The sequence below is a fragment of the Mus caroli genome, chromosome 10, assembly GCF_900094665.2.
Source record: "Mus caroli chromosome 10, CAROLI_EIJ_v1.1, whole genome shotgun sequence".
Taxonomy (NCBI): Eukaryota; Metazoa; Chordata; class Mammalia; order Rodentia; family Muridae; genus Mus; species Mus caroli.
In genome coordinates, this window is record NC_034579.1 from 73,939,398 (window position 1) to 73,955,262 (window position 15,865).

Consider the following 15,865-nt stretch of genomic DNA (forward strand, 5'->3'; position numbering starts at 1 on the left):
AAGCTGGCCTCGAACTCAGAAATCCGCCTGCCTCTGCCTCCCGAGTGCTGGGATTAAAGGCGTGCGCCACCACGCCTGGCGAGCCATCTGTTTCTTGTTTCATTGTTTTTTAAATTAAATATGTATGTATCTGGGGGGGGGTACATTCACTGGCATGCAGGTCCCCCTGAGTGCCAAAGGTGTTGGATCCCTGGAGCTGGAGTTACAGGTGACTGTGAACCACCCTGGAGAAGGTGCTGGGAACTGAACCCAGGTATCCTGCAAGAATAGCAAGTGTCCTTACCCACTGAGCCTGCTTGAAAACCTCTCATTTCTCTTCTTAGTCACACTTAAGCATTAAAAGTAGCTGCATCCTAGCTCATAGGCAGTTGAGGGAGGAATATCTGGTGTTTAAGAACAACCTGAGCTTAAGTCTTGGGGAATGAATTTCCTCTCTCCCATAAAGAAGTGACACATGACTGTCCCCTCCAACGTTCTCAAATGCAGCTCTACATTCTCCATCCTCCGCCAGACCTGTTTCTGTGCCTCTGGACAGCATCTTGTTCCTGAGTTTCTTGCTCAAAGTGGTGCCTTCTCTTGAGAATCACCTCCCGTGTCCTCCCTGTTCCCCCGCAGCTCGTGCCTGCCATCTTGTGGCCACATTGGGTGGCACGCCTCTCTCGGACTCGTTTCCTCTCTTTCTGGCCTGAGGTCTGAGGTCGCAGGGTCGCCGAGTCCAATGCTTGCACCCCAATGCAACCTTGCTCCCTTCACAGGTCCAACAGCTGCTGTTAGACCCAGCTCACCATCCCACCCTGCGTCCAGCCCTGCCGCCACGGCAGGCGCAGCGCTCTGGCGGCCACATTCCCAGCTGTGGGATTCCACACTTGCATCCTTTGCTAACAGCACATGGAGGGAGGGAGGGGACACTTGGTTTTAGACCTGGCCTATGACCAGCAGCTGTGACCCGAGGCTAAAGGTTGCTTGGCTAGAGATTGACCTTTTGGGTCTACACGGAGTGAACCGAATACAAATTTGAAATTTATGGCTCGAAAGAGGAAAGGCCAAAGAGGCGGCAAATCCATAAAGGGCGTGGGTCGATTGGTAAGAGTTTAATCACCAATTCGCCTCAGCCAGACGTATTATCCTTGATGAGTATGTAGCCTGATTTTACATGCAGTAAGTCACTAACTTCATTTGGTCTAAATAAAGTATAAAAGTCAGTGCTTTATATTTTTGCTATAAAACAAGGCTTAAGAAGTAAACTGGTTTCGGAGGGAAAGCCAGGAAAGGGGACAATATTTGAAATGTAAATAAAGTAAATATCAGAAGAAGAAGAAGAAGAAAGAAGAAAGAAGAAGAAGAAAGAAGAAGAAAGAAGAAAGAAGAAGAAGAAAGAAGAAGAAAGAAGAAGAAGAAGAAAGAAGAAGAAGAAAGAAGAAAGAAGAAGAAGAAGAAGAAGAAGAAGAAGAAGAAGAAGAAGAAGAAGAAGAAAGAAAGAAAGAAAGAAAAGAAAAAGGTGTGTCATCTGAGGCAGGATTAATTGCCAAGAGTCCGAATACAGCCGGGCGTGGTGGCGCACGCCTTTAATCCCAGCACTTGGGAGGCAGAGGCAGACGGATTTCTGAGTTCGAGGCCAGCCTGGTCTACAAAGAGAGTTCCAGGACAGCCAGGGCTACACAGAGAAACCCTGTCTCAAAAACCAAAAAAAAAGAAAAGAAAACAAAATACTCTGAAAGTTTAGATCATTTGAGTCAAACCTAGCAGAAACTATCCAATGAAAATCGCCGGTGGTGGAGGCTCAAGGCCACCCAGCACATAAAGAGACACTGTCTCGGAAAGAAAGAAAAAAAGAAGGAAAGAAAGAAAAGAAAAAAGACAAACCCAGCAAACAGGTAGCAAGAATACCTTCCACTAAACAGAGATAATACGGTGCTGAGCGGCAAGGCACCCCCAGTCTTCTACGCATGTGCAGGAATTCAGTTCCCCCACCACCACCTTGCCCCGCCCCGCCCCGCCCACGAAGGAGCTCGCCCGTGTTCTATAACCTGCATGGCTAGGTCTAGCGTTACGCCTTTCACGCACTGGCTTGTACGCATGTGCAGGTCGTTCGGCTCCGCCCTCTCACCGGCTGCTAGCTCCGCCCCAGAGCCTCGAACTTTGTACGCATGCTCACGTTAGGGCTCCTGGAGCCGGTAAAGCACCAGGCAATCTGCCTCCTCGGCTTGGTGAAGCTACCGCGCATGCGTAGACTTTCCAGTTTGGCCTCTAGGAGGCGCTATGACCGTTCTCGTCGGCCAGGAGCCATCTTGACAGTCTCGCTAAGGATGATGGGATTCGGGGGCGGGACTGGCAGAGCAAGATGGCGGCGCCCATGGAAGTGGTGGTGTGTACTGACTCTGCGGCGCAGCTCTGGAGCTGCGTGGTGTGGGAGCTTCATTCGGGCGCCAACCTGCTCACCTACCGAGGCGGCCAAGCAGGGCTGCGAGGCCTGGCGCTACTCAATGGCGAGTACCTGCTGGCGGCGCAGCAGGGCAAGAACTACATTTGCGCCTGGGAGCTGCAGCGTAAGGTGCGGGGCCTCAGTGTCCGCGGGACAGCCGAGAGTCCTGGGGCGCCGCCAGGGTTGGGGTCCCGGCGACCCTGGGGTGGCTGCCTGACAGGACGTATTCGGAGGCCGAGGGGTTTCCTCCTAGGGGGAGGGCGCTAAGGCGCGCATGCTCAGATGAAGATCGATGGCGAATCCGCTTTTGCACGCTTTATAGTGTTAGGGGCGCTAATTTTGATACAGAAGGGAAAATGGGGTCCGTTAGAGGTCATGCTTTTGGACGGCATGGCAGATCAGAGATCTTGAGGAGCCGCAGGAAGACAGAGACCGACGGCCCGCCCTTTTGTTACCCTCGTAAAGAGTCTTCACAGTCAGGACTGACTGAGGCCTGGGGTCTTACTGGTTCTGATGTTTCTGGAACACAGAGCTTCCTTCTTGTCCGGTAGGATCCCTACTGCTGAGCCCTGACCCTGCCCTTCACTGAGAGGTTCTAGGCAGTGGTTCTAACCCTGAGCCGCACCTCCAACCCCTCACTTGAGCAGTATGTCTCCCCAACCCACTTACTCTTGCTCTCTGTACTAAAAACTTTTCCCTACCGTTGCCTCCGTTCTAATACTCACATAGCTTGTCTTGTATCCTGTGTCCCTAGGATCAGCTCCAACAGAAAATCATGTGTCCTGGGCCTGTCACCTGTCTGACCACAGCACCTAATGGCTTGTATGTCCTGGCAGGAATTGCAGAGAGCATCTACCTGTGGGAGGTGAGAACAGCTTGTCACATGTATGTGTCACTTGGGAATGCTGTAATGCTGGTTGGTGTCCAGTTTTACCTGAGGTAGGCAGGTGGTCTTGGAGATCTTACCCATGACTTCTGAAAACAAAAATGTGACCATGTCTATAGGGTCCTCATTTGTGACTGAAATACAGGACAGTGTTCAGCCTGCTGGTGGCTCTAGTGCTGTCGTGAGCAACCAGGAAAGGAACTTAGAAAAGGGCAGTGACCAGAATCAGGACAGAGGAGGAGGAGGCAGGGACCAGAAGCAGTACAGAGGAGGAGGAGGCAGGGACCAGAAGCAGTGCAGAGGAGGAGGAGGCAGGGACCAGAAGCAGTGCAGAGGAGGAGGAAAGCATTTATTTACGCTTGCGGTTTATATGAGGGAAGTCAGGGCAGGAAGCAGAAAGTCAGTTAACATCCACAGTCAGCAGCAAAGAGAAATGCTCCCGTGATTGACTATACTTGTTGCTCTTGCAGAGGACCTGGGTTCAATTCCCAGCACCCACAGACTGGCTCACAGCCATCCATAACTTCAGTTCTAGAGAACTTGACACCTCTTTTCATCTCAGTAGGCACCAGACTGCCCGCTGCATGCACATACAGGCATGCAGGCAAAATACTCATAAAGGAAATAAACCTGAAAAAGAAAGAAAACTGTCTACTGAATGAGAGAGATGGCTCAGCAGTTAAGAACCTTGGCTGTTCTTTCAGGGGATCCAGGTTTAGTTCCCAGCACTCACATGGCAGCTCACAACTGTCTGTAGCTCCAGGGAATTAAGCACCTTCAAATCTGACCTCTGAGAGTACCCCTAGACCTTCAAAAAAATTTAAAGCCTGGCAGTGGTGGCGCACGCCATTAATCTCAGTCCTTGAGAGGCAGAGGCAGGCGAATTTCTTAGTTTGAGGCCAGCCTGGTCTACAAAGTGAGTTCCAGGACAGCCGGGTGTACACAAAGAAACCCTGTCTCTAAAAACCAGAAAGAAAAAAAAGGAAATTTAATATAAAACTATCCAGGGTCCTGAGAGATGATTCAGTGGTTAAGAGCACCGACTGCTCTTCAAGAGGTCCTGAGTTCAATTCCCAGCAACCACAGTGTCTCACAACCATCTGTAATCCAGTGCCGTCTTCTGGTATCTGAAGACAGCCACAGTGTACTCAAATATATAAAATGAATAAGTAAACTTTCAAAAAAAATAAAGTAAAGCTTACCACAAGCCCCGTGATAGCCAGACCCCCTTGTCTCACAGTCAGGCACAAAGGTACCAGCACCCTGCTTCCCACGGAGCCAGAGGTCCTTCTGCTGGCCCCAGCTGCCTGCCTCTGTGTCGGGACTAGTTAGTAACCCTGGAGAACTGAAGGGTCCAAGCTGTCCTGACTTGGCCTTATGTGGAGGGAAGGTGCCAGCAGCACAGAGCTGAGCTCAGCCATGTTTCTGCTCCTCCTGGCTTCATCTTCCTCCAAACCATGCCAGGACCTGCATGGCATTCTCAGCCCATGATGCTGAAGCTGGCTTGGGCAGAGAGGAAAACCAAAGCCAAGGTTTCACGGCCCCACAGTGTGGCTTGTGCTGCTGTGTACTGAGGGCCCCGTGTCTGAGACGTCCCCTTTATTGTGTGCATATGTACATGCTTTGCATGGGAGTATTTGCATGTAGGCAGCAGGGAACCTTCAGTGGTTGGTCCTTGCCTTCCATCTTGTATAGGACAGGACCCCACTGTCTCCAGTTTCCAAGAATTCTCAGAATGCCATAGTCAATCACTGTAGACTGGAGATCGGAAGCTGGATCTTCACATTGAAGTGGCAACTACATGTCCTTTGATTTTCATTGTCAGTCTTATGTGGCCAGGCTGGTCTTGACCTCATTATGTAACCCTTGACTTCCAGACCCACCTGGTACCACCTCCCCAGTGCTGGGGTGGAGCCCAGCACCGAGCATGTTGGACAGGGACTCAACACTTGCCGTCTCAACCTTTTAAAGCACTCTTTAAACTCTTTTGTTTTTGGTCTTTTTGAGACAGGGTTTCTCTGTTTAGCCCTGGCTGTCCTGGAACTTGATCAGTAGACCAGGCTGGCCTAGAACTAAGGGATCCCTCTGCCTCCGCCTCCGCCTACACCTCTGGAGTCTGCAGCTAAAGATGTGTGCTACTGCTGCCCTGCCTCTCTTGACCTTTTATTTTTTTTTTATTATTTTTTTTTAATTTTTAATATTTTTATTACATATTTTCCTCAGTTACATTTCCAATGCTATCCCAAAAGTCCCCTATAGCGCCCCCCACTTCCCTACCCACCCATTCCCATTCTTTTGGCCCTGGCATTCCCCTATATTGGGGCATATAAAGTTTGCAAGTCCAATGGGCCTCTCTTTCCAGTGATGGCCGACTAGGCCATCTTTCGATACATATGCAGCTAGAGACAAGAGCTCCGGGGTTCTGGTAAGTACATCATGTTGTTCCNACAATAGGGTTGCAGATCCCTTTAGCTCCTTGGGTACTTTCTCTAGCTTCTCCATTGGGAGCCCTGTGATATCTCTCGACCTTTTAAAGCAGACTTTTTTTTTTATTGTATATGAGTATTTGCTTGCGAGTGTGTCTGGTGCCTTTGGAAGCCAGAGGTGTAGGCTTCCCTGGTGGATGTGACCCTCCTTGTGGGTGCTGGGAATCAAACCCAGGTTCTCTGGAAGCACAGCCAGTGCTCTAACCACTGAACTATCTCTCCAGCCCCAGCTTACTTTTTTTTTTTTTTTTTTTTTTGGTTTTTCGAGACTGGAACTCGCTCTGTAGACCAGGCTAGCCTCAAACTCAGAAATTTGCCTGCCTCTGCCTCGCAAGTGCTAGGATTAAAGGCGTGCGCCACCACCGCCCGGCTCCCAGCTTACTTTCTTATGTGACCCAGGACAACCTTCCCAGGCTGGTACCATTCATAGGTGGAGTGCCCAGGTTAAACATTTAATTAAGACACTGGCCCACAGGACGGCCTGGTGGCAGCAGTTTCTCACTTGAGGTTCCTTCTCCAGGTGACTCTTGTCTAGCTTGGTGCCTCCTCTTGATGAAAGGCTGGCTGGCTTCTGCTCCACCGTGTGTCTCTATAAAGATTTCTGATGGCCACCAAGGGGTACTGCCCAGCTCACAGGTTCTTGGGCTAAGGCTGATATGGGAATTGTCCCTTTCTCTGGGGTGGGGTGCTCACAAAGGACCCGTAAGTCTCAGCATCTGTGTGGCACCCAGGAGCCTCTTGGGCCTAAGGTTCTGCTGACAATTGTGGCCCACACTTCCTTGGAGATGTAAGCGTGTAGGTAGCCATGTTGTCTTTCCCCACCCTTAGTCAACCCAGACACCCAACAGAAACTCACCCCCCCTGGGCCTAGAACCCAACCTTTCCCCAATGCAGGCCTGGGCTTACCACACTGTCCCTTCTGCAGCCCCTAGGCCTCCCCCTGTTGCCCGTTGGGATGTCTAGATGCCAGCCTTAGCTAGCTCTTCCGCAGCATCGAGCGGCGTCTGTGCTGACCAAGAGTGAGAACCTGTAGTCCTCAGCCTCCATGCAGGCTGGGGGGACCCTGAGCCAATTCCAGAAGTTTTGCACCCCCATAATGGGGTCCTGTAGCTTCTCATAGCCCAGTGCCCCGCCCCTTGACGGCATGGGGTGCGCACAGTCAAACTTCCTGCGTCCTGCCTCTACAAGTGGCCCTGACCCTGTGGCAAACTAGACATGGGACACCATTTTAACCCACATGGCCTCAGCCTCCCAAGTAGTGGGAGGACACCGCCATCATTGCCCCTCTGTGTGCTGAGCTGGAGGCTCACACATTTCGAGCCAGCAGGGGCTTCTTCTGGGGACAGGGTGGAGTCCCATTATTGTCAGACACTGAGGACACAGCCAGAGCTGGCCAGTTGCGCAGTGATGAGGGCCTGTGGCCGATGGGGTTCTTATGGGTTGGCATATTCTGTGTTGCCTCTGAGCATTGGCACCCGGCCTCTCACAGGTCTGCACCGGGAACCTCCTGGTCATCCTGAGCCGGCACTACCAGGACGTGGCCTGCCTGAAGTTTACAGGGGATGGCAGCCATTTTGTCTCCGCGGGCAAGGACTGCCTGGCGCTGGCCTGGAGCCTCTGCAGGTAGGGCATGTGCCAGTGATCTACCCAGAAAGGCTATGTATGGAGGTCTCAGGGCAGGCAATAGGCTGGGGACTACTGGGGTATCCCATTCTTGGCGGCTTGGGGAGGCAGGCCAGGGGCTTTCCACGTGGCCTCACTGCTGTTGTGTGCCCAGTGTGCTACAGGCAGACCCATCCAGGATCCTTGCCCCAAGACATGTCTGGTCCCAGCACACGCTCCCGATCACAGACCTGCACTGCGGCTTCGGAGGCCCCATGGCCCGGGTGGCCACCGCTTCATTGGACCAGACCGTGAAGGTAGCATCCCCAGCCTCGGCCCATGAATTCCTGGCAGCCACTGGATCTCAGCTAGGAGGGAGGGAGACTGGCATCTCCCTTGCCTTGGCTGTTTGGGCTCCAGACAGCCCATAATCCCTATGCCCGACCAAGGACACCCAGAGATGGACTGTCCAGCCTGTCTGCTGGAAATTCCCACTCGTCCACGCCTCAGTGGCCAGATGCCCTTGAGTGTGTAGAGTTGTTTGTTTGTTATTGGCACAGTGTGAGAGATGGAACCCAGGCCCTGCATCTGCTAGACCAGTGCTCTACCTGAGCCTGGCCTCAGCCCTCTTTTATCTTCTAGTTTTAGACAGTTTTTTGCTTGTTTTTTGAGACTGTCTCATTGTGTGGCCACAGCTTGCCTGGAACTTGGTGTGTAAACCAGATTGGCTAGGGATTCACAGACCCCTTGCCTCTCTCTGCCCAGGAGCACAGGGATTGAGGGCAGGATTGGAGACATATTCCCTGGCTGGGTGTGGGGGTTCAGAGGCTGGTAGCATGGGCATGATGGTGCGATGGCCCCCATGCCTCCTGGCCCCCCTACTTGGCTGTGTGCCTGGATGTCCACAGCTCCAGGCTTCCCATTCCTGCAGCTCTGGGCCATCTCCTCGGGGGACCTGCTGCTGTCTGTCTTGTTTGACATGGGCATCACGTCTGTGACCATGGACCTGGCGGAGCACCACATATTCTGTGGAGGCAGTGATGGCTCCATCTTCCAGGTGGACCTGTGCAGCTGGGTGAGTGGCCCTGTGGGACTGAGGGAGCCCACAGTCCTTTGCCCTACATCCCAGGCACTTAACGACCTCTCTCCACCCCAGCCCGGACTGAGGGAGCACAGCTTCCAGCCTGAGCAGAACACAGGGAAGGTCTTCAGAGGACACAGGTAGTCACCTCAGGAGCTGGGGTCAGCACAGTCCCCACACCGTGAAGCACCTAACCCCCGTCCTCCTCTCCCAGGAACCAAGTGACATGCCTGTCGGTGTCAACAGACGGCAGTGTTCTGCTCTCCGGCTCCCACGATGAATCAGTGCGGCTGTGGGACATAAAGAGCAAGCAGTGCTTGCGCACAGTCACCCTCAAAGGTGTGCCCAAGGCCAGCGTGGCCACACAGGGACAAGGCAGGGCCCTGTCCTGCCAGCCAGGCCCCTGATGTTGTGTTATTGTGTCCTTCAGGCCCAGTGACCAATGCAGCCATCATTCTGGCCCCACCCAGCATGCTGAACCCTGAATTCAGGCCCAGCCTGCCCCTGCCCCACTTCAACAAGCACCTGCTGGGGGCTGAGCATGGAGATGAAGCCCAGGGTGGGGGCCTGCGCCTGCAGCTAGGGCTCCACCTGCAGGTAGGACCCACAGCCACTCTTCGAGAACAATCCATACTCAAGAGTTCCTCCTGCTGCTGCTGGTGTGCCTGTCTGGCATCAACAGCTTCTGAACCCTTGCTACCCAGGTCACTGGCACCCACTGCTGCTCTTGCCATCCGTCCCCACAACATATGCCTATCTGAAGGTGCACTGTGTCAGCCTAAAAGGTCAGCTGACTTGTCACATTGCTCTCAGTGAGTGGTCAGAGAGAGAGTCAGGGCAGCCTGAGGTCAGGAGACACCTCACCAGGAAGGGGCTTCTACCCAGTGTCCTCAGTGCTGCCCCTGGGGCTCTGACCCAGGTCTGTGCCACTCCACAGTGGCAGGCTCTTTCACAGAAGGTGACAGACAGGGTGAGGGTCTAGGGTCCAAGAAGCTCAGCAGTCATGCCCCACCCCTGCAGTCCTACTGCTGGATCTGGGCATTGGCCCAACCTGCCTTATGCTCTGCAGTCTTCTTGGCCTGGATCTTACAGGTCCCCACGTGGCCCTCAGCCCTGGACTCTGGTCCTGTGGTGGAGGCTGGGTCCTCTGAGGGCAGGGAACAGCGGGGGTGACCATGCTACTTTACAGGGCAAAGAGCCTAGCTACTTGGAGCGTCTAGAACAGCTGCAGGCAGTGTTGTCCAGCTACCTGGAGAAGGTAAGCAGGGCTAGTCCTGGTTTTGGGCAGGTCCAGGGTAGGCGGACAGGAACAGCCCCACCCACGGCCCCTCTCTCCACAGAACATGCTAGGCAGCCAGATTCTGCCAGCACGTGTGTTTGATCTGGAGGAGGAGGTGCGTAGCCTGCGCAAGATCAACAGGGACCTGTTCGACTTCTCCACGCGCATCATCACACGGCCCTCCAAGTGAGATGTGCCGGACCGCTGCCACACAAACACTTGCCACGGGGCTGTGATCTAGTGTTTTAACAAAGGATGGACTAAAGGATGGACAATTCTTAAATTGTGCGCCTTGGTTGTTCTGTCCCTGGCTGGGCTGGGGCTTGGTTGAAAGGCCTCAGGCCTGGGGGATGGGGTGCAGTGAGTGGGGGGCTGACTGCAGAGTCCCCATTCATGAGGGCCAATCAGGCAGCAATCAGTCCTTCACAGCTGTCCAAAGCTCAGTGTCCACATCGTGTCCTGGGGCTACCTCAAATCCAGCCCAAATACGAACAGAACCTTCCAGAAAGCTGCCTGCAACTGACAGCCCTGCTTAACTATCCAGAAGATCTGTGATTTATCAGAGCTGTTACCACTGCAACTCAGAAGAGCAGTGCCCTCAGGTGGCAGGATGTGAGCCTACCCTGGGGGGCCAAAGCCTCCTATGACAAGGGCCTCCCCATACTTTCCTTCCCTTCCACCCTGGCCCCTCCCCCAGCCCCCTGCTGCTCCCTCAGGGAAGGTCTGGAGAGAGACAAGAAGGTATGCACTCCACCAGCCATGGGTCCCCAGCACCCAACCAAAGGCCTCTGGAGGTCTCTTGAGACTGGGGTGTTCATTATACTCCTAATTATGACTCAGATTCTGGCTAGGGACAGTGACAGATGTTGTGTGGAGCCATAAATTGCCACCCAAATATTGGGTCCCCACCTGCTGTGGCTGGACTGAGACCAACTGCCTGTACTTCCCCCATCCAAGCCAGGACCTCACTAGCCCAGGCTGGCTTGGAAGGCAGGGTCCCCCTGCAGATCTGCTTCATCTGTCCCAGCCTCCTTACTAAGCCTTGCTGTATTCCCTCATTTGTCTGCCTCAGCTTCCCCTTACTGACTGGGGATTCAGCCTATGTAAATACTAGGCTGGCTCAATGCCAAGCAAGATCTAAGTCCCCAGTCTCCTGAGCAATGGGGCAGCCTGCACCAAGCCCCCATAGACTTCCTCGGGTGACAGGAGTCGGGCAGTGTAGACCAGCACAGCCCTAGTCCCCGTGGGAGGGAAGTGGATGCTGTGTGGTCCAGCCATCAAGTACGGAGGAACCTTGAGAACAGAGGCCACTGAAGGGTTCCATGGCAGGAAATGTCTGGAACAGTACTCGTGGGGGTAAATTCACATTTGTGAGACTTGCTTTCCCACTCCCCAAAACGACCTTACAGGAACTGCTTGTCATTCAGCTGCAGTGGAAGGTGCCACTCGGCCCTTCTGTTAGGAGTGATAGTGAGTCCTGACAGGCCTGCAGTCCAGCTGTCTCATGTCCAGTGAGTGGAATAGAGCCAGCACCCAGGACTGTTTGGTGACCTGCTGAAAGAGTGCCAGGTGACAGTATGGACAAAAAGGAGATGTCAGAGGAAGGGGATCTAAGGCTGGCAACATCTCGGCTTCAGGAAGAGCGCCCTGAGGATCTCTGAAGTGGTTGGTGACAATGGCAACTAGGACAGACTAGCCCCAGACTGGAACCCTGAAGGACCCCTAGCCTGATGTCCTTTGGATCCCTGGCCAGGTGCCTAGACAGCCTGCCATCTTGAGCCAAGCCATCTCATTAAAAACCGGCTCAAAGTGCAGTCCGTCTTGCTGGCTTTATTTGCTTGATGGATGTTTTTTTGGTTTGGTTTTTTTGCTTTGCAGGGAGAGTGAGGTTGGGGGTGGGGGGAGCTGACCAAGTGTAAATTCATTCATTCATCAGGGCTGAGTGTTCCCTGCAGGCATCTGCAGTGCAGGATTTTGGGGGAATGCCACATCTTCCAGAGCATCTTCCAGAGCGTCTGTGAGGACAGTCCTCAGAATTCCCAGCAGGAGCCTCCTGGCTGGGGAAGCCTCTGTTCCCTGATCTACAGGCCACGTTACAAGTGAACCCTGAGTCAGTTGAGTTGGGGGACCTGGACAACTGGGAGCTGTAGAAGGTTCCAGAACAGTTATAGAGTGCCTATTGTAATGCAAGCCCTGAGACCCAGGAGGGCAGCGTCTGCCCTTGTGCTCACTGAACTGACAGGGGCAGTGGTCACTAAATGAGTCCGTAGGAAGTCGAGCACATGAGAGGGATGTGATGCACGGTCTGGGTGGCCGTGGTTTTCAGCAGGACATTTGATCCTGGGTTTTGAAGGGTGAAGAAGAGTTCTGGAAAGCAGAAAGATTTCTCCATGGTTGGTTCAGACTGCTTTTGTAAAGAACTCGATTTGGTTCCTAGCAACACTGAGTGGCTCATATCCAGCACCAGGGAACTCTGTGATCTCGAGAGCAGTGGTTTCACAGGCATGGGGGCGCGCACGCTCGTGCACGCACAACCCCAGCCCTCCAGATGCAGAGACCGATGGCTCTCTCTAAAGAGTTCAGGGTCAGCCTGGTCTAAATAAGGAGTTCAGACCAGTCAGGGCTATGTAATAAAACCCTGTCTCAGAAGAATGCTGCTGCTACTTTTGTTGGTGTTGGTGTTGGTGGTAAATATTTTAAAAGAGAAAGAAGCCGGCGGTGGTGGCGCACGCCTTTGATCCCAGCACTTGTGAGGCAGAGGCAGGTGGATTTCTGAGTTCGAAGCCAGTCTGGTCTATAGAGTGAGTTCCGGGACAGCCAGGGTTGCACAGAGAAACCCTGTCTCGAGAAAAAAAAAAAAGAGAACGAAAACCAAACACGATGGTTCAGTGGGTAAAGATGTTTGCTGTCAAGTCTGATGGCCCCGATCTGATCAGCAAGACCCACAGGAGAGAAGAAATCTCCAAAAACTGTCCCCGTGTGGGGAGTGTTTCCCCAACAAACACAAGATATAAATACATGTGCTTTTTTTTCTTCTTCTTCTTTCTTTTTAAGTTTGTGATTCAATATTGTTGCCCGGGTTGGAGGACAGGAGATCTATCCTACAGATTTCTATCAGATGTGCCTGCCTCACTTCCCCCCGGGCTGCACACAGTGTTGTACTGGCCACAGACTGCTCTGGGAGCTTCAGTCTGGGCAGTGGAAGGCATCACCCAACTCTGCCCTGCGTGGCACAGTAAACCTAGGCAGTGGCCCAGCTCCTCCTTCTGTGGCAGGAGGAACAAGAGCGGGGCTGGTTGGGGTGTCTCCTTCCCCTCGCACAGCACAGTGGTAACTTCCATCGGGATGGAGTCTGTGCGGATGCTGTGGCTCAGCCTGGCCCTGGCGCTGGCGCGAGGGTCCTGGGTGGTGCGCGGTCACCCTCAGCCCTGCGGGGTTCCCACGCGCGCCGGGGCCTCCGTGCGCCTGGCTGCGCTCCTACCCCGGGCGCCCGCCGCCCGCGCCCGCGTCCTAGCCGCCCTGGCCACCCCTCCGCCGGGGCTGCCGCACAACCTGAGTCTGGAGCTAGTGGCCGTCGCGTCCCCAACCCGGGACCCCGCGTCGCTGGCTCGAGGTCTGTGCCAGGTTCTGGCACCGCCCGGCGTGGTGGCCTCTATAACCTTTCCCGAGGCGCGGCCTGAGCTACGGCTACTGCAGTTCCTGGCAGCTGCCACAGAGACCCCGGTGCTGAGCGTCCTACGGAGGGAGGTGCGCGCGCCCCTCGGAGCCCCGGTACGCGGAGAGCGCGGGAAACCCTGGGGGCGGGGGACGGGGAAGCTAAGGAACCCCACACTTCTCCAATCAGGAGATGGAAAGGACCCCTGTCCCAGCCCTTCCCTCTCAAGATGCCTTAACATGCCTTGGCTAGAACAGTATGCCACTCTCCTCTTCCTGGGCTTGGACAGTGTGGGAAATCCTTCCAGAAACCCCACCTTTCCCTCCTTAAAAGCCAGACAACTCCTTACTCAGAGCTTTGTGGTGGCCTTGAGTTTCAGGGCAGAACAAGTCATCCCTGTACTTGGTATGTCTCTGTCTCTCTCTCTGTCTTCTCTCTCTCTGTCTTCTCTCTCTCTCTCTCTCTCTCTCTCTCTCTCTCTCTCTCTCTCTCTCTCTCTCTGATGTTTTAAGACAGTCTCTCACCAGACTTGCCTAAACCCAGAGATCCACCTGCCTCTGTCTTCCTAGCACTGGGATTAAAGGTGTGTGACATTACACCCAACTGGGTTGTTACCAAGGCAGGCCAGCAAAAGGTCCCACCCAGGGACCTGGGACACAGGAGACCTCAGGTCTTCCTCCATAACCTGTCATGAGGTTGCATTCAGGGAGACCCTAGCCCCAGAGGAGCATTAATGACCTATGTCTTGGTATCCCTAAGGCCTCCTGGGTCTGGTGGGAAACTCCAGACCCAAGCTGACAATGACCCCTGCTTCCTGACCTGTGAGCAGCACCTGTGTGTGCTGCCAGCTTTTGAGCCAGTCTTGTCTCCTCTGGGATTAGCCTGGCCTCCCTACACAGAGCTGTGGCATCCTCAGTACTTGTGCTGCCAGGCAGCACCCTGTGGTTTTTAGGTGTCTTGGACTGTCTTGTATTCCAAATATGCAACCCAACCCCAGCCCCAGAACTTTCTGAATGTGCTGACTACCAAGGGGACTGCTGGGGAGGTGGCCAGAGCTAGGTCAGAACTTAAGAGGAGTAAGCTCTGGAGATGTGCAAGGCTCTCCCTGAAAAATGGCAGCAAGGACTCCATAAAGGAGAGCCAACAGAGCTGGGTTTTGAAGGATGCATAGGAGGTGGTTGGCATAGAGAAGACTGCTATATTCAAATAAAGTAAAATAAGGGAGGGCTGGGCTCACCGTTCCTTTGGTAAAGTGCATGTCTAGCATGTGGAAGGCCTGCATCCCAATCCCAGCATGGCATAAACTGGAAGTAGTTAGTCGGACACACTTGTCATCCTGACATTCAGAAGGCAGAGGCAAAAGAACCTAGCAGGTCAAGGTTACATAGTTACTTAGTTACATAGCAAGTTCAGGACCAACCTGAGCAACATAATACTTAAAAAAAAAAAAAAAAAAAGGAGGGTACTGGGGAGCCACTGAACACCAGTGAGCTAAAGGTGAGACAAGATAACACCCAGCTCTCAAGAACAATGTAGATTCCTTATCAGGGTGGGGTGGGTGGAGCTGTGGATACAGAGGTGGACAGCCCTGACCAGGACCACCTCTTCCCAGACTCCGTTCCACCTGCAGCTGGACTGGGCTAGTCCCCTGGAGACCATCCTGGATGTGCTGGTGTCCCTGGTACGGGCACACGCCTGGGAGGACATTGCTCTAGTGCTCTGCCGTGTCCGGGATCCCAGTGGCCTGGTGACACTCTGGACCAGCCATGCTAGCCAGGCTCCAAAGTTTGTGCTGGACCTGAGCCGACTGGACAGCAGGAATGACAGCCTTCGGGCTGCACTGGCCCTCCTGGGGACGCTGGAAGGAGGGGGAACCCCCGTGTCTGCAGCCATCCTCCTGGGCTGCAGCACTGCCCATGCACATGAGGTCCTAGAGGCGGCACCACCGGGTCCCCAGTGGCTGCTGGGCACACCACTGCCTGCTGAGGCACTGCCCACAACCGGTCTGCCCCCAGGGGTGCTGGTGCTGGGGGAAACCGGGCAGCCTTCCCTGGAAGCTGCCGTCCACGACATGGTGGAGCTTGTGGCTCGGGCACTCAGCAGCATGGCCCTCGTGCACCCAGAGCGGGCCCTGCTTCCAGGGGTGGTAAATTGTGAGGACCTGAAAACGGGCAGCTCTGAGTCAACAGCACGCACCTTGGCTCGGTGAGTAGGGAAAAGCCTAGGGGAAGGTGTCCAGACCCAGAGCCTGACAGGGTCCTGTGTGTCAGGCCATGAGAGTGATGGAGTGATCGGGAGTGGGTGTCCCAGTAGGAACAGAACTTAGAGGGTTGGATGGCTGTCCCTCCATCCTCAAGACTAGATCTCCCATGGGTTCCAGGCAGGTATTTATCAATGGAGGGGCAGTTCTCTCAGAATTGAGACAATTCTTTTATCCTTTTTTTTTTTTTTTTT

The 15,865-nt window shown here is 54.0% G+C and overlaps 2 protein-coding genes across 2 annotated transcripts in view; both read left to right on the top strand.

The window, feature by feature from the left end:
• The first annotated feature begins 2,306 nt into the window (after window positions 1-2,306).
• On the top strand, window positions 2,307-11,570 carry Wdr18 (WD repeat domain 18). The gene is made up of 10 exons (XM_021175036.2): window positions 2,307-2,551; window positions 3,177-3,287; window positions 7,284-7,417; window positions 7,572-7,713; window positions 8,328-8,471; window positions 8,553-8,617; window positions 8,692-8,816; window positions 8,908-9,074; window positions 9,667-9,735; window positions 9,818-11,570. Exons 1-10 carry the CDS (start codon window positions 2,342-2,344, stop codon window positions 9,944-9,946), a joined length of 1,296 nt encoding a protein of 431 aa, XP_021030695.1. The 5' UTR covers window positions 2,307-2,341; the 3' UTR covers window positions 9,947-11,570.
• Window positions 11,571-12,935: 1,365 nt separating this feature from the next.
• Window positions 12,936-15,865, top strand: part of Grin3b (glutamate ionotropic receptor NMDA type subunit 3B) — a 6,967-nt gene continuing 4,037 nt past the window's right edge. The window contains exons 1-2 of the mRNA XM_021174796.1: window positions 12,936-13,527; window positions 15,024-15,616. Coding sequence (XP_021030455.1) covers window positions 13,102-13,527; window positions 15,024-15,616 — 1,019 coding nt within the window. The 5' untranslated portion in view covers window positions 12,936-13,101. The remainder of the gene's footprint in view (window positions 13,528-15,023; window positions 15,617-15,865) is intronic.